This window comes from Ruditapes philippinarum, unplaced genomic scaffold (assembly GCF_026571515.1).
Source record: "Ruditapes philippinarum isolate M1 unplaced genomic scaffold, ASM2657151v2 ctg1173_1_1_1_1, whole genome shotgun sequence".
Taxonomy (NCBI): Eukaryota; Metazoa; Mollusca; class Bivalvia; order Venerida; family Veneridae; genus Ruditapes; species Ruditapes philippinarum.
In genome coordinates, this window is record NW_026855910.1 from 2846 (window position 1) to 30506 (window position 27661).

The 27661-nt window shown below is 32.7% G+C and overlaps 1 protein-coding gene across 1 annotated transcript; it reads right to left on the reverse strand.

Annotated features, from left to right (window-relative positions):
* Positions 1–25740, reverse strand: LOC132744781 (aldehyde dehydrogenase, mitochondrial-like; the record flags this gene model as incomplete). The annotated part of the gene is given in 8 exon segments (XM_060733561.1): positions 1–103; positions 3863–3976; positions 8986–9114; positions 11208–11269; positions 15347–15476; positions 20621–20761; positions 24087–24191; positions 25551–25740. Coding segments are annotated over 8 exon segments (907 nt in total), but the record flags the coding sequence as incomplete, so codon positions are not given.
* Between the last annotated feature and the right edge of the window lie 1921 nt (positions 25741–27661).

The window sequence follows — 27661 nt, forward strand, 5'->3', positions numbered from 1 at the left end:
CATCTGCGTCAGCACAAATGATGTTTGGACTCTTGCCTCCCAGCTCGAGCGTGACTCTCTTCAAATTGGAGCTTGCGGCATCAGCTGCAACAATCTGGCCGACCTGTTACAAAATATACATTGTATAATTACCTAACTGCTTCATTCATAACTTTGTACTTTGCTATTCATTATTAATCTATCACAGAAATCATCAATGCATATAAATATGGTATTAAATAATAATGGATTTACCTAATTTTGAAAATGGGGCAGTCCACTGTAAAATCAAGAATTTTTATACCAAAATATAAACAAAAGTTGTCAGAGGAAAGTGTGATCAAGTTCTCTCAGTGCTGGATTTTTTACAAAGAAAAGGACAATATGTATATCAGATTACGTTGACCTTTTCACCTAGAAATGGCTGACAGGTAGACTTCATCATGATACATCTACATACAAAGATTGATGCACTTTAATTTATTGGTCAGTTTTGTTTTATTATTACAGGTCCTAGTGATAATTATTGTGATATCAACCTTAATTTTGACCTGAAAATGAGTGTGACAGGAGGAACTCATCAATGTGGAAATACAAACAAAACAATTCAATGCACTCTGATTTACCGTAATGGCAATATAATGCAAACTAGAACTATCACTAAATGTGATTAATACCCCCACAAGTCTGCTTCGGAAATGAGGATGTTACTAGTAACAGAATACCTTGTAAAAGAATTGAAACATAGAGTTATGGTTGTGGGCAATTAAAAATAATTGTGGTTCATGTATGTTGCATTTCCTTTCAATGTGGTTGGCCATTGATGAAGTTTAATTGAATTACTCTGTAATAAGTCCAGAAAGACAAAGAAAAAGAACAAAGGGCAATAACTCTATAAATACTGAAGATAGAGTTATAGTTCTTGTGCACTGCACTTCCTCTTATTGTGCTTGACCATTGTATGAAGTTGTTTTGGATTCCAACCAGTACGTTTTAAGTTATGCTCCGGACAAGGAAAAGTATCAAAGGGCAGTAACTCTGGGTTTTTTTTCAAAATGGAGTTATGGCTCTTGTGCACTGCACTTCCTTTGAATGTCCTTGACAACTGTATGAAGTTGTACTGAATTCTAAACAGTAGTTTTCAAGTTATGCTCTGGACAAGGAAAAATAACAAAGGGCAATAACTCTGTAATTAGTCAAGATGAAGTTATGGTTCTTGTGCACTGCACTTCCCCTTATTGTGCTTGACCATTGAATGAAGTTGTTTTGAATTCCAACCAGTAGTTTTCAAGTCATGCTCTGGACAAGGAAAAGTAACAAAGGGCAGTAACTCTGTAATTAGTCAAGATGGAGTTATGATTCTAATGCACTGCACTTCCTCTCAATGTGCTTGACCATTGTATGAAGTTATAATGAATTCCAACAATAAGTTTTCCAGTTATGGTCTGGACAAAAGAAAGCAATGGAAAAGTAACAAAGGGCAATAACTCTGTAATTATTCAAGATGGAGTTATGGTTCTTGTGCACTGCACTTCCCCTTATTGTGCTTGACCATTGTATGAAGTTGTTTTGAATTCCAACCAGTAGTTTTAAAGTCATGCTCTGGACAAGGAAAAGAAACAAAGGGCAGTAACTCTGTAATAAGTCAAAATGGAGTTATGGTTCTTGTGCACTGCACTTCCTCTCAATGTGCTGGACCATTGTATGTAGTTATATTGAATTCCAACAATAAGTCTTCAAGTTATGGTCCGGACAAAAGAAAGCAATGGAAAAGTAATAAAGGGCAATAACTCTGTAATTACTTTAGATAGAGTTATGGTTCTTATGCACTGCACTTCCTCTCAATGTGCTTGACCATTGTATGTAGTTATATTGAATTCCAACCATTAGTCTTCAAGTTATGGTCCGGACAAAAAAAAAGGCAATGGAAAAGCAACAAAGGGCAATAACTCTGTAATTACTTAAGATAGAGTTATGGTTCTTGTGCACTGCACTTCCCCTTATTGTGTTTGACAATTGTATGAAGTTGTTTTGAATTCCAACCAGTAGTTTTCAAGTTATGCCACGGACAAGGAAAAGTAACAAAGGGCAATAACTCTGTAATTAGTCAAGATAGAGTTATGTTTCTTACGCACTTCACTTCCTCTCAATGTGCTTGACCATTGTATGTAGTTATATTGAATTCCAACTATTAGTCTTCAAGTTATGCTCCGGACAAGGAAAATGTAACAGACAAAAAAAAAGCAATGGAAAAGCAACAAAGGGCAATAACTCTGTAATTACTTTAGATAGAGTTATGGTTCTTGTGCACTGCACTTCCCCTTATTGTGTTTGACAATTGTATGAAGTTGTTTTGAATTCCAACCAGTAGTTTTCAAGTTGTGCCCCGGACAAGGAAAAGTAACAAAGGGCAATAACTCTGTAATTAGTCATGATAGAGTTATGGTTCTTGTGCACTGCACTTCCTCTCAATGTGCTTGACCATTGTATGAAGTTATATTGAATTCCAACCATTAGTTTTCAAGTTATGCTCCGGACAAGGAAAATGCAACGGACGTCTGGACCGACCAACCGACCGACCGCCGCACCGACCAACCGACCGACCACCGGGTGACTCCTATATACCCCCCCAAACTTCCTTTTTGGGGGTATAAAAATGCCTCATACAGCAGAAGTTTGGTGATGAAAACTGCAAAAACTAGTTATTTATCACACACAACATGTACAGTATTACTTTAATCTTTTATAATTTTATATCTTTTTACTTTCCTTTAAATTTTACAACATTTTTCACAAGTTTGATTTTCTTCAAATATCTTGGCTTATCTGCAGGTATGCAGCTTTTATGACTACAAATGACAACAAATGCATAAAAGAATGTTTAAGTGACATCAACATCAAGGACTGGGTAAATATCAACCATTGAAAAATGCAGCTATAAATTTACACCCAACACTAAACTGCACCAAAACATCAATTATCACTGGTGTTTAAAAACATTTCATTGCACATTTTATTAGAATATTAAGCAAGTAGTAACATAAATCGGTAAAAGATGTGCATCACCATTCAGCAAAAATTTCTCATGCACAGAATGATGATGCATTTAATAACATAATGATATTTTATGACTGAAAATGCATCTGAATAGTTTTCTTTTACCACATTTAAAATTCACCTCACATACCCTATTGCATGTACTTTTGGGTTATATTCAAAGTCATACTTTATGTCACGAATAGACTATTTAGCTTTAAATGCCTTCATCAACATTGACACAAGCTAGAACTAGGGTACAATGCCTGACCTTCTTTAAGGTGGCTGGATAATGATCTCAAATGATTATAACTAACAAAAGATCTTACACAATACTTAATAATAATTTACGTCAAGTCAGTGACCTGAACTTATCTTAAATTGGCAATTTTAAGGATGCCTCCCTCTCTGTGCCTTTGTAAGTCACAAATTAGGACTTACATTATACATGTAAGAATCTTACACTGGCTACCGGTACAGACCGGAATATCTAGCACGAGGCTAATTGTTTATAGCAGTAAAGATGCTAGGTTCTGCCGAGTTTCTGCTTAACAGTTACAAGAGAGCTAGATCATCATAATTCCGGTCACCGACAGCCGGTATTTGATTATTTTTCTTGCATATTACATGTCAATTATTTTCAGAACAGAAATGAGGAAATCTGATATTTTCATTATGCACTTTTTTCTTAAAATAGCATATGTCTTACATGGGGGGGGGGGGGGGGGTGTAAAACAGGTTTTTCTATAATCATGTCTGATATGCAAGAAAAGTTTGATTATCCACACACTAAACATTAAGAATTAAATACTAGGGAAACCAATTAGATAAAGAATAGGACACATACATCAGTAGATCCAGTAAAGGCAACTTTATGTACATCCATGTGTTTGGAGATTGCAGCTCCTGCTGTAGGTCCATACCCTGGGATAATATTGAGTACTCCTTCTGGAAGACCAGCCTATTATAAAAAGAACATATTGTAAGTTTCTAATAGCACAATACATATATAAACAAGAGTCGGCTGAGCCGGGTGAGGTTTTGGATACAGGAAAGCATTCCTTTTATACTTTCAGCGTTATGTCCCTGACGAAGTTCAAAATGCAATAATTTCAAACTGACGGACAGACAAAGTGGCCACCATAATTATGCTCACCCTTGGGGGAGCATAACAAAAAAATTAAGTGTCTCCAAAAGTCAAATCTTAATTTCAAACACGGTGATGCCCTGTATGTTGGGTCCTTTGAAGAATAAAGTTGTTCAGTTGTATTTTTAAGACTAATGATCTAGTTGGTTTGTGAGAAATTGATTAGAGGTTATATTGTCTTTAGCCGTGATAGCCAATCAAATCTATTACAACAAACCGAACATGAGAACTATAAATAAATGTTTCAAAATAACTCAGGGGACGATGTCAGAGCATAAGTTTGTTGTGATTAATTAATATCAAAAGCATTTTTCCATATTATGCTTAATCTTTAGAGGCCAATGAATATGAGGTGAATCCAACATGTATATCTAGAGATTCTTTGCCATTTAAAACATAACTGAAAAAAAAAATCAATAAAAATTTCATTTAGATTAATGAACTGTTAATATTCAAATGCAATTAAAGATGCAATGATCTCCTTTTTTTGAGATCGGTTATAATTTTCAACATCCTGGTCATCTACATCTAGGTCACTTAAACACTTAACTTAAGCTAAGATCATATTATCTCTATATCTCCTTTCTTTATGTGTTATATTACCAGTAAAAACAATTTTAAACATGTTTAAACACTTTAATACAAAGGTATAGGGTTATGGCATTTCGGCTTTTAAAATGTAAACCCCATTAATTTTGTTGAACACTGTAAACACTAGAGTACATAGAGAACATACATGACATTGTATCCATAAATTGATAAGATGTTTACAAAACTCTGTGTATTTAAATCATGCCAAGGTTAAGTAAAGTACTTTACAAGATAATCAAAGAGCAATATACAATCTGGAAATACAACTTTTTTCAATAAATAGAGCAATACAGTCTGGGAATGCTCTACTTCTTTTGTAATATAAAAATGGGGTGAATGAACTTTTTACTCTAGATAGCAGACTGAAACAAGAGCTGTCCGTAAGACAGCGCGCTCGACTTTTTTATTGCTTGCCAATAAAAAAAGTTTTTGCAGTAAAAGGCAATACAAGAATCTCTGTATTTTTAAAGTGAACAATGGCCATGAGCATTAAGATATTTAGTGAAGAATTATTTTACTGAATTGTGTGATACCCTTGAACACTGCAGCAAAGTTTGAAATGTTTAAGTCAAAAGAGGGCTGGTAAGAAAGAAAAAAAAACTAGTTGTTTGATACCCTTGAATATTACAGCAATGTTTATATGACATAATTTATGGTAAAGTGAACAAGTGGATAGGAATGAATTTTTTTAGATTTTTTAAGTTTTTTAGTGCTTGCCTATAATACAAAACATTGACAGTTAAGGGCCATAATTCAAATAAAATCTTTGACAGAATTACCTTCTCCTGGACATGTTTGGGAATCATGATTGTAAACAAGTATTCCAACTTTCAAATTAATATCTCAAACAGTTCAGTCAAAAAGTGGACTGGTACTAAAAACTTAACCAAGATTCTAAGTCGATAAAAGGCCTTAATTTTTAAAACAAATCCTTGACAGAGTTACCTTCTCTTGCGTACAGATGGGGGTAATGATGTGAAATAGCATTAAAAGTTTCAAAGCAATATCTCAAAGGGTTAAGGCAATAAGTGGATTTTACCCATATTCAATGTATTTTCTAAGTCAAAAAGGGCATAATTCTGTCAAAAACCTTGACAGAGTTATGTCCTCTTGTCTGTTGATGAAGGTCGTGATGGTAAACAAGTATGGTCAGTTTCAAAGCAATACCTCCAATGGTTTTGAAATAAAGTGAGGTGGTACAAAAAACTTAACCAAGCTCAATACACTTTCTAAGTCAAAAAAGGGCCATAATTCTGTCAAAAACCTTGACAGAGTTATGTACTCTTGTCTGTAGATGGAGGTTATGATGGTGAACAAGTATGGTAAGTTTCAAAGCCATACTTGTAATACTTCTGAAATAAAGTGGGGTGGTACGAAAAACTTAACCAAGGTGTGACGCCGACGCCGACGCCGGGGCGAGTAGGATAGCTCCCCTTTTCATAGAAAAGTCGAGCTAAAAAGCAGTGAATATTAATTGTCTATACTTTATATATAGATAGTGAAAGAAACATAAGAACTTGGAACACATAAATTGGGTTAGTATGTTGAATATGACCCTCAACTTAGTATTCTATTATTTTTTATTTGCATAAATCCTAATTTATCTTTCAAAAGATACATGTTTTCTTGACCTAGCTTGAAAAATTATGACAGTATATTTTGCATAAACTGTCCTCATTTAATTTATTTAACCATTTATTTAAAGGCTCATAATGCCTCAAAAATCTGTATTTATTAAATTTTTTAGAAATGTAAAAACATGTCATATGTTTAATCATGTTTTATCAATGGATTAAGAGCAAGATAGATGTTAAAACAACTGAAGAAAGTAGCACTGAATGTGAAGTTATATGTGTCATAAAGGTAGCAAAATGTAAACAAAGTAGTATTGTGACTTCCATACAAAATACTAATTCACTCTAATTATACCGATTGCCAATAAAGCAAAAATGGTTCAATCATATGACAAATGAGTATGTAATTTTTTTATCACAAGATACCAAAAAATAAGAAGTTTTTTGGGAAATAAAAAGGATAGCATTTCTGAGGCCTACTGGGCCTTTAAACATCAAGTGTTCCTGGAAAAACAGTTTGTGCACATACAAAAAGTAGTTCAAGGACTAAGTTAGTTAAAATACTAATGAGCAAAAAATTAATCTTAAACAGCTAAACACTTACAGTCCCTCTTACTTCACTATTTTGAGCTTTTTTTAAAAATTATTTTAATATTTCTTTATATCAGTTAACATCTAATTAGAACCGGTAAATTGACTATACAATGAAAAGCCAATGAAACTTCAAACATTTATAGGGGGATGTAAAAAATAATTTCAATGTTCAAGAATGTAATACAGCTAATTTTCATTTATAAATGAGTCGCATCATGACAAAACCAACATAATGGGTTTGCGACCAGCATGACTCCAGACAAGCCTGCGCTTACGCGCAGTCTTGCGCTTGCGCGCAGTCTGATCAGAATCCATGCTGTCTGCTATCAGTTTCTCTACTTGTTATCACAGGTTATCGGCGTGGGACCAAGCCCTACCCCTAAGGTACCACCCCCCAGGACCCTCTATACTACACAAATATACTTCAATACATTCAAAATACATGTCAATACAAAATCAAACAATTCTATCAAAAAATATAATACTGATACTATAAACTTTATAGTATGAATGTATTGAAGTATATTTGGGTAGTATAGAGGGTCCTGGGGGGTGGTACCTTAGGGGTAGGGCTTGGTCCCACGCCGATAACCTGTGACTGCATGCACTGCGCTGTGCACAACTCAGTGTTCTTCATTTTGCCTAAGACACTGACAGGGACTTTTTAAAATCAACTTTTGTAGCATCAACTTTTTTTCTTTTGAATTGTTTTGGCAGTATTCAGCATAATAATTCATTAACAACAACCCCCTGTGACTTATACAACAATCCTCCTCACCCCACCACTTTCCGCCAAATTCTTATAATTTTTTTTTTGTTCAGTAAATTAAGATTTATCTTTTCTTACATGAAACTGTTAAAACAGGTGTTTTCTTTACCACATAAGAATGAATCTGCTGTATTTTAACAGGAAAGATTGATTTTATACAGGGGTAAGATAGACAAGATGTTTATAAAATTTCAGATCTGATGCAGATAACACAGAACACTACTTTCAATGTTTCCAGGAGAATTTCATTTGTGATTAAAAGTTATAGCTTATGCTAAATAATTCCCATGAATAAACTTTGTGTTGAATGTTTCATCATTTGTTTTATAATCAAAATACTGTACACTAAATTATTTCAATATATCAAAATACTTGGAGAATTCCGAGTTAAACAGCTAATAGGATTAAGGACTGGAGATTTAAATATCAAAATATTGGAAGAATAATTTGTTTAACAGCCAACAGGATTAGGAATTCAAGATAACAATATCAAAATATTGGGAGAATAATTAGTTAACCCTTTACCTCATATAGTCGTGTTTTGACGGCTTTTCGATCCCCCCTTTTTTTGAGGCCTCAAACAGTGAAAAACTACCCCATTTAGGCCCCAAACAGTTTTTTGTTTGAGAAATGTTGTTAAAAGTGATCACTTTTTCGGTGCCGCCCTCCATCAAAAAGGTACATCAAGGGGTTGCCAGAAGGGGCATGTGCCCCCTTCTATTTCGAGGTTTGAAGGGGGCGGCAGTTCACGTCATCGTCAAGAACATTTTGAACATGTGACAGACTAAAAATGATCTCAGGTTGATTGCAAGGTAACGTGTAACCAACGCTGAAAAGCCTTTTACTCAATCTCAGTCAATTGAGAAGTTGCAGCACTTTGAAATCATTTTTGAAGGAAAAACACAGTGCAAAATAGTGATTTCTGGCAAATTTGAAACGTCCCCCTATTGCCATGGTAACAGGAAATTTAAGATTGAGCATGCTGTTACAAAGGCTATGGTCCAGTCGACATTTGTGCCAAGATTCATCAGTATTTTCAAGCATTTTTCATAGTTTCATAGCAGTTTGAACTTGTAACAGGAGGCTTTTCAATGAGAACAGCCATATTTTTCACAAAATGCTCATGAGGTAAAAGGTTAAACACCCAAAAGGATAAAGAATTCAAGATTCCAGTATTTAAATACTGGGAGAATCTCGTTTAAAATATAAACAATATTTTTCCGAGCAGATATATAGCATTATATACTTTAAACATATTTGTTGACCATTCACTTTTATCTTAGTAATGGCCTTACCTCTTTAAAAAGGGAGGCAATATAAAGTCCTGTCAAGGGCGTCTGCTCAGCAAGCTTCATGACAACAACATTTCCTGTTGCTAGTGCTGGTCCGAGCTTCCATGCCTGCATCAACAATGGGAAATTCCACTGGGAAAAAATGTTAAAAAATAGGTGTTAATACAAATACAAACATTTTGTAAACTGAAATTTTAAAATCTGAAGTTCTACAAGAAAAACATGGGAAAGAAAAAATAATAGTATATGTACATATAAATGAAATCTTAAAATCTGACAGTTAACTTATGTGAAAGGAAACAGATGGCTAAAATCATAAATTTCAATCATTAGGAATACACAATTAAGAATCGGTGAGAAAGTAACTTTTATAAAAAAAATTAATATAAACATCATTTTTGGAGCTTTGTTCATTTTATTTATAGCCAGAAAATAAACTACTGATATCTGCAGAAATTAATTCAACTGGAAAATAGTGCAACTGGACTAAGAAATTGGCTCTATTTTTCAAATGAAAACTTTAAAGTATTAAATGTTGTTTTTTTTTTTGCAAATAAATAATCTTGCAAAAATACAAATCTGCCTGCAGTGCCTTAAGTACTTTGATTCCATTAACTGACTTGTATTGTTTACCTCCACTCAACAGTATCAATTTATCAAGGTCAAGCAACTTTTCTTACAGTATAGATTAACAAATTTGATACCAGTAGTTTATACATAAGTCAGCCAAGCTAGGTTATCTTTTATGGTAAAACTGTCCTAATTGTCAGTCTATGAAATGTTTTTAGGTCAAAACACTTTGTTAATGTATACAACATTTTTTTCAATAGACATACTTCATAATTGAAATATAAAAATACATATAATCAACATAGTGACTATTACACTGCTGCCATTTTTTATTTCGTGCAAATGACAAAATAATCTAAAAGAATGATAAGCTTGTTTTGTTGGGGTTTTTTTCAACATAAAATAGCATTTAAAGCAAATGTCATTTGCAATGGAAACCATACTTAACACACAACAGAAATTTTTATTGGTAAGTGTTGGAAGTATAGCGTAAATTTAAATGTTGCAATTCATATATAATGTCATAATATGACATTTTCTTTTCTTCTTTTTTTTATAGTTACGCAAACAGTTTTAATCAGCTTATTCCACTATTGAGGAAAAAGGAAAATAAATGGGACAATTTTAATACACAAACCACATGACTTTGTGTACTTGCAAGGAAGTTATTTATCAAACATAAAACAGGACAAAAAACTATCTTTATTGACAGTAGGGGGTTTTTAAGAGCTACATTAATAAATTTAGCATTTTGTTGACATATCACAAATACCTTGACAACTAAAGTTAACCCACTTTGTGTAAAATAGCATGTATTTTACAGGTTTTTAGATTTTAGGATTTTTCAAAACAGGCGTAAAGACGTTTTAAATACATGTAATTTACACATTAGTGTTTAGTTGAAGATTTATGAAAATAGAATTTTAATAGGTTTTAAAGGTGTATTGTCATTGGGGATAAGGGGGGGGGGGGGTGGAATGGTAAAGGACATTGACCCTATTGATCTGAAGTAGAGGTTTATGTGAAGAACAAACATATCAGTATCAGTACATTAAAGTTAAAACATAACCTGCCAGTAGGGCAGCTATTCTCAGTGTTTGATAGTAAAACAAGAGCCACAATAATCTACAATATTTTAAGTTCAAAATTTGAGGAAAGAACAAAACATATGATCAGTATCAATACATTTTTAAGTAAAAACATGACCTGTCAAGACAGCTACTCTCAGTGCCTGATTGTTAAACAAGAGCCTTGATAATGTAGAATTTTCTGAATTCAAAATGGGCCATAATTCTTACAAAATCCATGTTAGAGTTATGGGCCTTGGAAAGTGACCTCCTATTATGCTCTCAGATATAGGTGTGAAGTTTCAACCCATTCCCGTCAGTAGTTTTGAAGATACCAAACTGCATGCAAAACACTTAACCAGTGTTACGCAAACAAGGCTAGTTGACTGCAACATCTCTCCCTATTCTTTAAATAGCAAATAGCTGAGGATGATTTTGTCGTCCACAATCAAACCAAAACTTTCTCTCAATTAGAACAATTGAAAATTAAACAACCAAAATTTTCAACCAGACTCTAATGAATGTAATGATCTCTATATTAAATGAGCTGTGATAAATGAAAAACAACAACAAAATAATTATTCTTACAGGGATAATTTGTCCGCATACTCCAACTGGCTCGTGTCTTGTGTAACTGAAGTAATCTCCCCCTGGAAATAGGAAACAGATTCATGTTACCAAGGCAATCAATGACATAACTGTCTGCCATATTTTTGAAAAAATTTAGTTTATTTAATTCAAGCATTATGATTTTTGCTTTATTGCTTTAAACCTTTTATGTACCATTCTCATGTCAATAAATGGGGAAACATTGTTTGTGACCAAACAACGGACCTGACCCCATCATGTAATAGATGTTAACCAGAACTCGGCAAATGTGGGTTTTTCCCATCTTATCCCGGGGTACAAACAAACTTTTACACCAACACAGCATTGGTCATATGGCAACGTTCCAGCTTTACTGGTAGAGAAAGATCTTAGGTGCCCTTCCGAGAATTATTTGGACCGCGACACGACAAAACGAACATAGTGCGTTTGCGACCAGCATGGATCCAGACCAGCCTGCGCATCCGTGCAGTCTGATCAGGATCCATGCTGTTCGCTTACCAACTCTATCACAAGTTGAGAAACTGATAGCGAATAGCATGGATCCTGATCAGACTGCGTGGATGCGCAGGCTGGTCTGGATCCATGCTGGTCGCAAACACACTATGTTGGTTTTGTCGTGATGCGGCTCATTTCATTCACAAACGGGCACCCAAGTAGAACCACCGACGTTCCGTAAGCCAGCTGAATTATACTAAGCTTCCTCACATGGAAGAATCCTAAAGTTCCTGTTGGGATTAAAACCCACATTGGTGAGGGGCAAGAAGTATGAAGCAGAAAAATAAAATAAATAAGATGTTGATTGGACAGTACATCAACATTGATCAAATCATACATTTCCATGAAGTGCTTACTGAAAAAAAAACACATTTAATTTCCTCTCCCTATCATTATTGTTTACATTGAAACATCTGAGTTTCCTGATAACAAGGTGGCACATTCTCACAATGCTTAGATTTCCGCAATAAAACGCTTTATCATATTAAATAAGGACATAAAATGTCATAGAACTTGTGGTTTTCATTAGTCATTCAAGTACCATAGTTTCAAGATATTTTCAAGGTCAATACCTAGAAAAAATTTATTGCTGATAATTGTAGGCTGCATGTATATATATTTAACAATTTTCTTTATATTTATTTCCTTGGGATTTGTTAACATTTTTAAACTCAGTTTGATAAATTTTATTAAATGTAAATGGTGTACTAGAGTTGTGGATGAAAATCATCCTAATTGATAAAATTGAGATTCATTATCAAAGTTAAAACCTATCTAAACTATTTCTGTTCAAGTGGCATTTAAGCAGTTACTGAATAATGCCTCCAATTTCATGGTTTCATGGTAATTTTCAGGATAGCTTTCTTTCATGATGTTTTTTTTAAGTATATAATATCATGAAGTCACCAAAAGGAAGCAATTTACACATTACCAAACCATTACCAATACCAATTTACACCATTACAAAAACATAACGTAAATAATACATAAATTCATAATCATTGTAAATGTATAAAAAAAACATGACTGTCACAGTCTTCATTTTACTCTTAGTTTGCTGACAAAGACAGAATCTACATAATTATGTGACGTCTGATCATGGTCTGCACTATTCACTATACATTCAGTACTTATTTTGTGAAATTGTCCCTAAAATGATGAACGGTTTTTGTCCACATTGAAAGATGGTGAAGTAAGTATAAGATATTTATTGTGGCAATGGTTAATTATGTTATTTTCATAGCTCCTACCATTGCACAAATAAAATGCATGTTTCATCAAGTTAATAAAAGAAGCTTTATTCAGAAATATCAGTGTAACTTTCAAAATTATTGCATGTATGTTTACAGAAACAGGTGCACTGAATGAGAATTCAATTATTAAATATTGTATTATTAAATTATTAAATTACATAATTAAATAAGATATAATATGAATAAAATGCAGACTTTCATGGCCATTGTTAAATAACTGAATGATTACTGTTATCATTATTTAAACTATCAATTACAATCAATTTTAACTTTTATATTAAATAATACTAAATTGAAGAAATAATATGACAATTTGAAATACAATCATGTTTCAAGGCTTTAACAATTGAAAAAACACATGTTATGTCAAAGCTATTTCTTACTACTGTCTTCAAAGTAATAAATAATTAAATAAAAATTGTTAACAATTATACCTAGATTAATAAGGTTTTGAACAATTTAAGAAAAAAGGGGCCATTATATTGCTTATTACGATGCCTACCACTTATGCTTATTTTATTATTACAGATTTTTTTTTAAGTGACAGTCTTTACCGGTGGTTTCTCTGTACTTAAAAACCATTTAATTGTACATGAAATTGAAACCACAAACTTTCATTAACATAAACATAAAATGCTTCTTCAAAATTAATCAAGGCCAAGACAGAGCACATGACTTTTTTTATAGATTTGTTTATGTGAACATAATTGTACAGCATTTCTGGCAATTTGTGGGAAAATGACTAGTACTACTTCTACTACTATTGCTGCTGGCTACTACTGCTAGCTGCTACTGAACTATTGCAACTATTACTGCTGCTGCTATTGCTGCTAGCTACTACTACTAGCTGCTACTGAACTACTGCTGCTACTATTGCTGCTAGCTAATACTACTAGCTGCTACTGAACTATTGCAACTATTACTGTTGCTACTATTGCTGCTAGCTGCTACTACTAGCTGCTACTGAACTACTGCTGCTACTTTTTCTGCTAGCTGCTACTACTAGCTGCTACTGAACTACTGCTGCTACTATTGCTGCTAGCTACTACTGCTAGCTGCTACTATTAGCTGCTACTGAACTATTGCAACTATTACTGCTGCTACAATTGCTGCTAGCTGCTACTGAACTACTGCTGCTACTATTGCTGCTACTATTGCTGCTAGCTACTACTACTAGCTGCTACTGAACTACTGCAACTATTACTGCTGCTACTATTGCTGCTAGCTGCTACTACTTCTATGGCTAGCTACTACAGATAGCTGCTACAGTGACTATTACAGCTACTACTACTGCTAATGCTGCTGCTACCTTTCTATGACTTTAAATTTTATCTATAGAATATACTGAAATATTCTGACACATATTTCAAGAAACAAATTAAAACTTATCTCAAGTTTTTTTTGTTTTTTTTTTACAGATATTTGAAATATTTTTATATACAATTTATAGGAAATGTGGCTATCTTGGATTGATTATGGGACTTTATATCAGCCCCTGGCTAACACTGACAATAATTCAGCATAAAGACTATACATTTCCACTTATAAAATTGATGTAAACAACCTCTATATTCTCTATGTAAAAACACACATAAAGATTTATCTTCTCATCAATATACTTCACATCTATCAATCACCTTCATAATTTATGCAACAAACTTACATAAAACATAGGACAGTTAACTATATATCATGTGATGGATCACATGAAAGATTCACTTATCTACCATCTTAAAACATACAAAAAGTACTATAATTCAAATGTGTTACATTTTTTTTTTGGCAATTATACAAGACAGTATGCCTTTTCATGACTGGTCTCTGTCTCTTATTGCATAAAATACATTTACAAGTACATATGTACTTGAAAAAATTACGTGCAGATTTGATGTAAACAAACGACTGTTCACAAATTTAGCACTAAATTTTTACCCATTTAAACTTAAAAATGGTAAGTTAAAAAGAGATAGGTGATCTTGGCCTTTCTAAGTTATATTATTAGTAAATATTTTTGAATGGACTTGTCAATCTTTCAATCTGGATAAAACCATTCAACATTTTTAGGAAAACTTTCAAAATATGTAATGACTGTCAGAATTGTTAACAGCGCAGATCATGATCAGACAACATGGTTATACCACCTTATCTTGGTCTGCACTGGTTGCATGGGTAGAAATAGTTCAGTTCAAAAGTACCCTTTAGTAATTAACGTTAATACCTTTGAAAATTTATGTTACAAATGAAAAGTTTATTTAAGAAGCAGGGCAATAGCAACTACCAAAAGTTAACTTTTTTTTTTGGTGGGGGGGGGATAAAACTGTGTACAATTTTTATCAAACATTCTCAAAAAATGAAGGAAAGTTGACTTACAAATAGGAATGGTTTTGCCTTGATTTTTGTCTGCCCATCCAGCATAGTATCTATAGCAACGTAAAACAAGAGTAAGGTCGGTGTTGTAGGACACATTGTACGGTTTACCATTGTCCAATGTTTCCAATTCCTAAAAGAAAATAAACAGATTTCTTAATAAGAAATACACCTTTTAACTTTTGTTTTGCTGGCCACATTGTATGGCGTGTCCCCTTGGGAATGATATTCTGATCCGAACTGCAACATGACAGATATTCTAAGTCCAAAAACTTCTTGACTTAATCAAGGGCAATAACATTTCTAGACAGAAAACTCAAAATTCCTTAATGGTTAAAATATATACTATTCAATCATTTTTACATCCTCAGGCGTTACAGATTATGCGAAATTTTGAATCTACATTATCTTTTGTCAGATTGACAAAAAAAAATAAATTTAAGAATGTGCATTATATATACAGTATTCTAAAACTCCTCGTGATTTTGTCACTATAGACAAAGAAGAAAAAACGGTGTTAAACTGCCAATAAACACCGCTAAGACCGATATTATTTCTAAATTACATGCATTTATTTTCAAAGTTGATTAATTTACATTTAAAAGTACATTGATTTACTACTTGGTGCATCGCAAATGTCACTTATTTCATAACGTAAATATAAAATCATGATTGAAAATGAAAACTTAATTACATCAGATTCTTTGATGCATAAAATCGTTTATAAATTGCAGCTTGCATTTTGCATGTTTTTTATTATTACTATCTATCAAGTCAATGTATTTATATGAATTTTACTTAAGGCTTGAATAAAACATGCGCTGTATGTCCTTTGAAATTTTCTCAGGCGTTTCAAAATGAATACTTTTCCATTTATCAACATGCATCTCTCTGCCTATGAAGGTAAATTATCAGAATTAATGTGATTATACATTTAACTTTGAACATCCTTTTTCTGTATTTTAAACTTGCAAACTTTATATAAATGAATTATAACTGTAAATGTATTACTTATTGAAACATTAGAGTGATCAGTGATTTACATGTGTCTCTTGACGATAGCAAATTAAGCAGTTGTTTTTAGAGGTGATAGACCAGTTTGTTCCTTATGTGTATTGCTGCTTCTTTGTAGCATGTTGGAGCTACTGTGTTACAGTTGACACAAAAAATGTTAACAAGCAAAAATCTTTTTTATTCAAGGGCTATAACTCAGCCAAAAATCATTCAACTCGAAAACCCATTTATTATTAGCAAGTTCTTGATGTTTCAATCAATCCTGTTTCACTCAAACTGAATAAGTAGTATTGATAAGAGAAGTAGTCTGGACAAAGCTTTTAAAAAACAAAACAAATTAAAGGCTAATCACCTGATCTGACAAAATTTACAGAAATGGAAAATGACCACAGTATGCACAACTAGACTAGGAATAGTACTGATAATTCCTGTAAAGTTTGGATAAAACTGCAAGAGTACTTCAAACAAGCTTCAGTGAAGCTGAAATTGCACCAGTTAAATTTTTGAGCAGTAGTCCACACAAGTTTTGTGACATGCAGACAGACAGACTCTGTAGCAAGAAAACAAAAATTCAAGCAGGAAAAAAAAAAGAATTCAGATATTTTTCTGTGGAAATCAAATGAACTTGATAACCTCAGATCAATCTGAGGATAATTTGGTAAACTAAGAATATAGCAATTTTAATTTTCTCTTAATGGAGATCAAAACTATAAATATCTGTATTAACTGTTCTGAATAACCTACATGTACAAACGATTGTAGGCTATCAAGAAGATTGCAAGCTGTGTATATGTGTATTACAATAGGACAAATGTAAACCTTGAACTTTCCACCTCAATTGTTTGCATTTATCAACATGTTACAGATAACCCTTTGTTTGAAAATCCATCTTAACTTTTATCGTTTTCTTTTTTTGCTAATTTGTGGACAGGCCAATTAAGGCAAAGAATGCAAAAGTGAATTTTGTTAACAATTTTTAAAGGCACACTTATATGCCTCATAAATGAATAACATCATCCTTCCTTATATAAGAAAAAACATCAATTCTGTTATGTTTAAGTTATGAGTTTGTTTTGTCCAAAAATAAATAGAGTTTTGTTTTGTCCAAAAATTAATAAAATCCATTTATTCACTTTCAAAATTTGGAAAATATTTCATGAAAATTCAATAATTTGCAGTTCAAAATAATTTAAAGGTCAAGGCCAAACTTGAATTGCTCAACTTGATAATAATTATTTTGTCAAGGTCATATAAAGGTCAAGGTTATAACAAGATTGACCTAGTTGAAGGAATTGTCAAACATGTTTTTATGTCCAAGTATCTGTTATTAATACAATTTCAGACAATTATAGCCAGTTTTAATTTCAGACAAAAAAAAAATATAGGAACAATATGCGTTACCTTGAAGATCAAGGTCTTATATGAATCAAGGTCAAATTCCTTATGATAAGATATGCACAAGATAACATAATGACAATTACTTGACTCGCATTTTATTAGAATGGTTGAAGAAGTGCACACAGACTAGGACAGCCTAAAACCAGTATTAAACAAGAGCTGTCACAGGAGACAGCGAAGCTCGACTAATAAAATACTGGACGCAGTAAGGAGGACAAAACTATGAAAGAAAAATCAATTATGTATAATTATGTATTAAGTTATAGTAAAAAAATAACATTTGTTAACATAAATTCCAAGATCAAGGGGAATAATTCTAGAAATAGTCATGCTAGAGCTATGAACCTTACCACACAACATTTGTGTAATGATAAGAAATATATATTTGAAGTTTGAAGTAGATACCTTAAAAAATAAAGAAGTTATTATATTTCTTAAAGAAAACCTAAGTTCAAAGAGAGATTAATCTGTAAATATTGCTTCAAGAGTTATGAACATTGTCACATAAAATGTAATTGATGATAAGGAATAAGTATTTGAAGTTTGAGGTAGATACCTTTAAAAATAAAAAAGTTAAAATAAAAAATAACATTTTTCTAGTAAATAAATCTAAGTTTATGGGGAGATAACTCTTGCAATATTGGTGCTAGAGTTATGAACCTTGTCACATAAGATGTGGAATATGATAACGGAAATACATTTGAAGTATGAAGTTGATCCCTTTAGAAATAAATAAGTTACAGTCAAAAATAATATTTCTTATGGAAAATTCTAAGTTCAAGGGGAGATAAATCTGAAAATATTGGTGCTAGAGTTATGAACCTTGTCACATAAGATGGGGATGATGATAACGTAAATATATTTGAAGTATGAGGTTGATCCCTTAAGAAATAAAGAAGAAACAGTAAGAAATAGTATTTTTTGAGGAAAATTCTAAGTTCAAGGGGAGATAAATCTGAAAATATTGGTGCTAGAATTATGGACCTTGTCACATAAGATGGGGATGATGATAACGTAAATATATTTGAAGTATTAGGTTGATCCCTTAAGAAATAAAGAAGAAACAGTAAGAAATAGTATTTTTTGAGGAAAATTCTAAGTTATAGGGGAGATAAATCTGAAAATATTGGTGCTAGAGTTATGAACCTTGTCACATAAGATGGGGATAATGATAATGTACATATAATTGAAGTATGAGGTTGATCCCTTAAGAAATAAAGAAGTATCAGTAAAAAATAGTATTTTTTAAGGAAAATTCTAAGTTCAAGGGGAGATAAATCTGAAAATATTGGTGCTAGAGTTATGAACCTTGTCACATAAGATGTGGTTGATGATAAGGAACATATATTTGAAGTTTGAAGTTGATACCTTAAGAAATGACAAAGTAATAGTGAAAAATATTTTACTGCACCAAAACTTTAATCTAAAATCTGGACACGGACGCCGGGGCGAGTAGGACAGCTCTCCATATACTTCGTATAGTCGAGCTAAAAACCACTGACTAAAGGAAGAATAATTATATTTAGTAACATTTCATATATAACACTTAAACTTCCTGAACACAGAGTCAAGTTAAAACTCTTTATGTTTATTCTTTTCAATTCAACCCTTTGTGTGTCTATCTACTATAAATCAACAAGTTATTTTATTTGTTGAAAGAACACAATAAGAGATGTTGAAGATTTTCTCATGAAATTTAAGAACAACTGCATGGTAATAATGATTTGACAATTTTTCTTTCAGGGATCATTTAGATAACATATATGTGGAGCTGACAGCCATCTACTTTGTATCATTTGTAAACAACCAGCAGCCTTATTATCTGTTTACAATTATAAATGAGCCATAAACAAATTTCAAAGATCAAGTTTCATGTAATTATTTACCTTGTATCTTTAAATAGAAGTTGAATAAATAGGTCGTCCTGGACCAGATAAATCTAGATAGCTTGAATAGTGTTATCGTTTATCTATAAATATCTTTATAAGACATCAAACAAACATGTTTCAATAACCAACCAGAGGAGGTTGCACTCAGCTGTTTAAATTAAGCGTAAAAGGTTTTCTAATATTTACCGTTAAGTACAACCAAAAGACCATAAAACATATTTTTAAGGTCACATTAAAGGTATGCAAATGAATGTATAAATTTTCCTTATAAATCTAATTTCCATATGATGCATAATACTAAGGTTGTACTATATAATGTTATACATATGAGCCGCGCCTTGAAAAAACCAACATAATGCGTTTGCGACCTGCATGAATCCAGACCAGCCTGCGCATCCGTGCAGTCTGATCAGGATCCATGCTGTTCGCTATCAGTTTCTCTACTTGTAATAGAGTTGGTAAGCGAACAGCATGGATCCTGATCAGACTGCGCTGAGGCTGGTCTGGATCCATGCTGGTCGCAAATGCACTATGTTGCTTTTGTCGTGACGCGGCTCATAGTCATATTACTTTCTTTTTATTTCATTCAATCTATATGAGGATTTTTATCATTTCACAAATAATGTAACACGAAACTTATCTAATAAATGTAAATTAATTCAACCTATTATAAGGTACGTTAAGCAAACTATTAATACATTGTAAACATATTGTTGTATAAAACAGGACTGTTTAAGTACTTTCACTGATAAATGACCTTTCAAATATCAATGCTATTGTTATAAAAAACCCATTTGATATTGCAAAAAGTATCAAATTTAATGAGAGGTGGGCCGGATTATCCTCTTCACTGCACAAGCAAATATGGTAATGGCAAGGCTTTACTTTGGTCAAAACGGTTCATCTCTTGATTATCATTATAATTCTTCAATGAAATGGAAGATTAGAAACATTATTATCTAAAAGAGGAACTTACAGCAAGGTATTTTCTGTCTCGTTCAATGAGGTCAGCAACTTTGTTGAGAATGTAGCCCCTTTCACCAGCATCCATACGTCGCCATGGCGATCCCAATTTAAAGGCATCCTGGGCGGCTTTTACGGCTATGTCTACGTCAGCCTATAGGGCAAATAAAGTCATATGTTACAATAACGTAATAGACTTGCAATGAAAGTCTTTAGTTTTATTACATTTGAAAAAAAAAAAGAAATTAGAAATTAGAACTCAAACACTGTAAGCATAAATTATATTACTTTTTTTAAGGTCTAGCTGAAATACCTGAAAACTACCATAACCCCAGAATACCACTAGGTCTCCCCATCCCCTCAACCTCCATGCCAGATGACACAATTGACATATTCAAACTAGAACTATCGCTGAATGCGATTCATACCCCCACCAATGTCCTTGACAGAAGACGACTTGGAAAGGTGGTTAAGGAAATAACTTAAGTGGCACAAATACATAAAAAGAAATTATCTCTGGTGAAAAAAAGACTAATTGTACAGGTAATAGTATAAATATCTTTTATCAAATCATGTTCGAAACAGTTACAAATAACCTTTCATTTTCCCAATATACTAAACTTTTTATAAGTCAATTTTTGACCTTCAAGTGTGGCCTTGACCTTAAGCTGGCACAAGGGTAAGATGGGTTCTGCACATCGTCCAGTTGGGCCGAACATTTGAGTAAAGTTTGAAGAAAATCCTTCCATTAGTATAAAATTTATAGAGCGGACACAACATATATTCTAGTATTGATTGTATGTAAATTTAAAGACTTAAAAAGGGGCATAACTTTGTCAAAATGCAATACTGAGTTATGAAACTTGACCTGCATATTGTAATTGTGACACCTCATATATCTTTTAAGTTTCAAGCAAATACCTGTGCTACTTTCAGAAATATTCAAGAACATGTTAAAATCTAACAACATTTTCTAAGTCAATTTTTGACCTTGACCTTTAGACTGCACAAAGGTGACATGGATTCTGCACATAACCTTGTTTAGGTGAACATTTGAGTAGTTTGAAGAAAATTCTTCCATTAGTATAGGATTTATAGATTGGACACGACATATTGTCTAATATGTGATTGTATGTAAATTTGAAGATTAAAAAGGGACATAACTTTGTTTAAATGCAATACAGAGTTATGAAACTTGACAAGCATACCTTAATTGTGACACTTCATATATATTTTAAGTTTCATGTAAATACCTTTCCTAGATTCAGAAATATTCAGATATATGTTAAAATTTAAGAACATTTTCTAAGTCAATTTTTGACCTTCAAGTGTGACCTTGACCTTAAGCAGGCAAAACGGTGACATGGGTTCTGCACATCCCCTTGTTGAGGTGAACATTTGAGCCAAGATTGAAGAAAATCTTTCAATAAGTGTAGGACTTACAGAGCGGACATGACATACTGTGTAATATTTGATAGTTTGATATTTGACCTTCAATTGTGACCTTGACCTTGAACTGACACATGGGCAACATGGGTTCTGCACATCCCCTTGATAAAGTGAACATTTGAGCCAAGTTTGAAGAAAATCTTTCAATTAATGTAGGACTTACAGAGCGGACACGACATATTGTGTTATATTTAATTGTTTGATATTTGACCTTCAATTGTGACCTTGACCTCAAGATGACACATGGGCAACATGAGTTCTGCACATCCCCTTGCTGAGGTGAACATTTGAGCCAAGTTTGAAGAAAATCTTTCAATTATTGTAGGACTTACAGAGCGGACATGACATACTGTCTAATATATGATTGTGTTTGATATTTGACCTTCAATTGTGACCTTGACCTTGAGCTGACACATGGGCAACATGAGTTCTGCACATCCCCTTGCTGAGGTGAACATTTGAGCAAAGTTTGAAGAAAATCCTTCAAGTGGTATAGGAGTTATAGAGCGGACACGAAAATGGAGACGGACGGACCGACCGACGCGACAAAGCGAATCCATTATAGCCCCCCCCCCCCCACATTTTGTGGTGGGGGTATAATTACATGAAGAGATAAATTGATGGTTTATGTGTATTTTAAAATACTTTATTTTGTGCAAAAAATTAAAGGAGTTTTGGTTTGATGCAAACACTTACTGAAGTTAAGTTTCACACAAATACAACAAAGGAAACATGTAATGGTGCAATTTTAAAAAGTGCTTCACCATTCAGAAATGTGTTCATATGTGCGCCTTTTGCATTAAAGGCATAAATGTATTCAAACATGTTTCTTTCATAAAGGCATTTTGGAAGCGTTCTTTTTTTCTTATTCAAACAATAATATTTGCAGTAGATTTTGCTATTATATTGCTTAATATAGTTTCTTTCATACAGGCATATTGGAAGCGTTCTATTTTTCTTATTCAAACAATAATATTTGCAGTAGATTTTGCTATTATGTTGCTTAATATAGTTTCATGCAGGCATATTGGAAGCGTTCTTTATTTTTCTTATTCAAACAATAATATTTGCAGTAGATTTTGCTATTATATTGCTTAATATAGTTTCTTTCATACAGGCATATTGGAAGCATTCTATTTTTCTTATTCAAACAATAATATTTGCAGTAGATCAAGATCATGTAGATATTATAATGTTTTATATACTTAAAATCAGGGTTGTCATTATGATTGTTTTAAGAAGGCTTATTTTGAATTTGAGACAATGATTATAAGATTTATATCATATAAAACAAAGAGTATTTTGGTTTTGTAAGTTTTGAAGCGGCCCCAAAATGCATTTGAGACAGTATTTTTGGCCTCCAGCCACCTTTTTATGACAACCCTGTACTTTAAGTCAGAAAGTAATAATAACCAAAACAAAAAAACAATAAAATCATTGAACAACACGCTTCGATAATTATTAATAATTATTATTTTGTTATTCATTTGCTTTAGACTTATATCCAAAAATAACCCATTGTGTTAAATATTGTAATTGGTTTTTATATATTTGAAAAAAAATAGGCCACCTTAAAACTTTATTACAATTATTATACAGTTTTCATGCACTAAAAATGTGTGAACAACCAAATTTTTTTATCTCTTAAAATGTGAAGGTTGAACACTTCTAGATAATAATTTCTTGCATATCAAGACTGGTGTTTCTGTTAGATTTACCCATGCCGGGAATTTCATCTGGCATGGGGGGTGCCAGATGAGTCGCGAGCTGTACAATGGCACTTTAGGATGATGTAATTTTACCACTATGAATGAAGTTGTGATCCAATAAAAAAAATTCCTAAGTACTTAAAACAGCCCGGTGGGGCAAGTGATTTGAACTCTGTGAGTTTAACAATTCACTTAGGCATGGAGCTAAATATATATATGTATATATATATCTGTGGCTAAGGTAGGGCGCCTTACATAAATTCTTAATCTCAATGCACATTAAGAACCAGAGATCTTATCTTACTATAGATTGTTTCTTACCTTGTCACCTTCTGCTACCTGGCAGATGACCTCTCCGGTACTTGGGTTAACAGTCGGAAATGTTTTGCCACTAACAGAGTCCCGCCACTCATTATTGATAAACACCTGTAAAAAATCAAAAACACAATTTCATTTCAACAGTATTAAAAACTGATAAAGTTTATACTTTTAGAATGTGAATAATGATAATATTTGCTATCAAGCTGTTAAAAATAATGGACATCTTGTCAACTGAAACTGGTTGAAAATATGCAGACTGATCATTCATCAATACTTTAATTGCAGACTTTCTAACAATACAGAGCCAGGTCAGAGGGAAACAATTTTTATAATTTTGCTGCAAAATCATTCATTTATTTTAGTGAAAAATCAATATTCTTTCAAGTAACATTGGATATTTCAAAATTTAAAGCTGGGCTGACTGCCATAGAATATTTTACCATTTATAAGAAAAGGCCATTACTGCTATTTCCCTACTTCAATCAAGCGTATCATGATAGCCAAAACAGACATAAATTGCTATGAAAATGTATACTTTCTAAAAAATAAAATTTTATTATCATAAAAATCAACAACAAAAAACTGCTACATTGAAAAACATATAAATTTCATGTTAGGCTATTCTCAGTACATGTTGAGTTATTGTCAAAGAACTTGCATAAAAACCCACAACCACCCAGGAACTGCTTCAGTTAAAAAGACATGTAACTCAGAAAAAAATCATGCTGGAGTTGTGGGCCTTGTAAAATGAGCTATGTACTACTGAAGATATGTATAAAGTTTCAAGTAAATCCTTTAATACCTAAATGAGAGAAATATTTCATGCAGAACTCTAACGAAATAAGTGTTGTAAACTCGCTGTTTCAAATTCAAATATCAACATTTCTAGACTGTTATTTAAGTAAATAAAATGAAATATAAATCTGGTCAATTTTGCTATTCTAAACCAAGTAAAGTAATAAATAATTATTTTATAACAAAATAAGATTTGAAAACAATAAATTAACAGATTAATGTTTGGAGAAACAAATATACCAGTTGGTGTAATTTACCTGTTAAAATTATTATTAACTTAAAGCAACCACATACAAAATATAATTCACAAATAATTAAAAACAAATATCTAGCGTCTAGTGCCCAACACACTATGTTTTCAATAACCTTGCATGTAATTTACGCAATTTATCATACATACATGTATATATGCGTTCTTCCATCGTTAAAATCAATAATTTACCTATTGATAAATCTATAAATCAATAACCTATGCATACAGCTATGCATACAGCTATGCAATATCAATTCAGCTAATAGGTGACCTTCTATTTTGTGTTAAAAAAATAAACAGAAAATACTGCAGCTAAGCTTGAACATTTAGATAACTCAGATAATTATACACGTATGCCTAAAATGATCTGATGATCTGGTCTTACATATAGCTAATTAGCAAAACAAAAACATTACCTTTGTATATTTAATGTCCGGTTCTGGGTTTGGTTGCGGAAGTGCCACCGACATGCATGCTTTCTGGGTCCGAAAAAGTCCCGATATTGACCTGACACGTCCTAATTTTAGAATTGCAGACATTTTCAAGAGGCGTTCAATATTATACTAACCCTACTTGTTTATTTGATAGTCTCGCCAGAATGCGCATGCGTAAATATAAACGCGCGGGAGGAATTTATAAATTATTTTCTAAATGAAATTTTATATATTTTCCTGATAAAAGGTAGAATCTAGATTTAGTCTAGTTATAAGCTACAAACCCCATTTGAAACTGAAAAACTGAAAACTAGGTGAGTTATTTCACTTTGAGAATAGCCTTTTATTGTTATGTAATATAAAAAGCTCCATGTCTATAGCCTCTTAAAGTTTAAAGAACATGGTATTGAAAAGAAAGTCAAGATTAACCCATTTGTTCGTTTTTATCTGGGACATACGATAAGTTATCGTATATCCCAGTTTTTATCTATAAACCCCGACATTATTTTTTTATTAGTATTGTCACGGATCTAAATTACATTATAAATCCGTATTGTATTAAACCTAGATTTCATGTGATCTGGGACATCGTATGTGTGATCAATGACAGTTTCAGTTTTTATACTAACGTTGATATCAATGATGATGATTAAAGTTATCTGTGATATTTCTGTAATTGTTTATGAATTAAATAAATAAAAAAACAAGGAACGAATGCTACGGAGAAGATGGAAAAAGGGAAATAATCACAACTACCATAGCAAATACTACCCGCAGCAGTTACCTCCCGTGATCAGTACTAACTGGTGCGAAGAGTTTGTTATTTAGTGAAGACAGGAAACGTTTTTATTTTATTTTACTCAAAATGCCTTGATTTTGAAGTTGCGGCGCTGATTTTTAGGCTATCGTTCTATGTTTTTCCGACTCAGTTCAAATAACATTTGGTACACTTTTTCATTTTACTTACGATATACAGTGACTTCAGTCTTCTTTTTAAAGAGAAAATTAACAATTTGAAGAGATTTTTCTTTTCTGGTAGGAAAATATTGTGATAAACCTGTAATATTTTCGTGACATCCGTAACGCTAACTGGAAAATCTCAGAAATACATATTATTTCTATTAACAAAAATGTAAAACTTGTGTATAATAATGTTTAATAATGGAATTAGAACTTGTTACATGATTAACAACCGATGGAAGTAGCACGGAACGTGTATTTGTGTGTTGTAAAGGTAGCAAAGGGTAAAAAAGTAGTATTTTGACTTCCATTCAATATAAATATACCAATTGCTAACTGAGCAAAAGTGGCAAAATAAAGTTCTTTTATATAGTAAATGGGCTTTCATTTTTTTAATTTATAACAAATACTAAACACATTTTTTTTTTAAAGAAAAAAAAGTAGCGTTTTCTGAGGCATAATGGGCCTCTAGCCTACCGTTCAGTCTCTATCCGGCATGTGCGCGGTAAAGAAATCGCTTCTTTGCTTTTTTATCAAGGACTATCAAAATACCACAAAAGAAAGGGATAGATATAGTGTTTTCTCCTAAAGCATATCACACGTCTAATATCAAAACGCTATTCAAATAGTGCACAATCGTAGAATTCTTTAGAAATAACCATGATTAAATTCGGATATGTTCTTCATTGCTTTTGATAAAGATCAATGTGATCTTTCGTAAAATTTGACAGTGACGAATCTTTCTTTATTCTTTATGATTTATGCAGTCTGTACGACTACGTAAATATTAAACTGGTGAGCAGTTGTGTATGTCCAAAATGTCTTGATCATTTAAGTTACAGAAAGGACCATCAGTATAAATAAGGTATTACGTGTACATGACACTTTCCTTCTCCAAAGCCATCCCGAGGCGTACACGTCGCGGAGAAGGCACACGACAAGTCAAGGTCAAGTCGTCTCAAGTACCAGAGACGATTGGTTGACCTGCCGTGTCTAACACGGGAGGGTGGCGCTAACAAGAGCCGTTTAATGTTTGCTGCATGTTTGCTGTCGTCACGGTACATGGTGCCTTGTCAGTTTCGTCTTTCCTCCAACGAACGAAGAACAGGTTAAGGAAGGTCGGCATGAAAAAG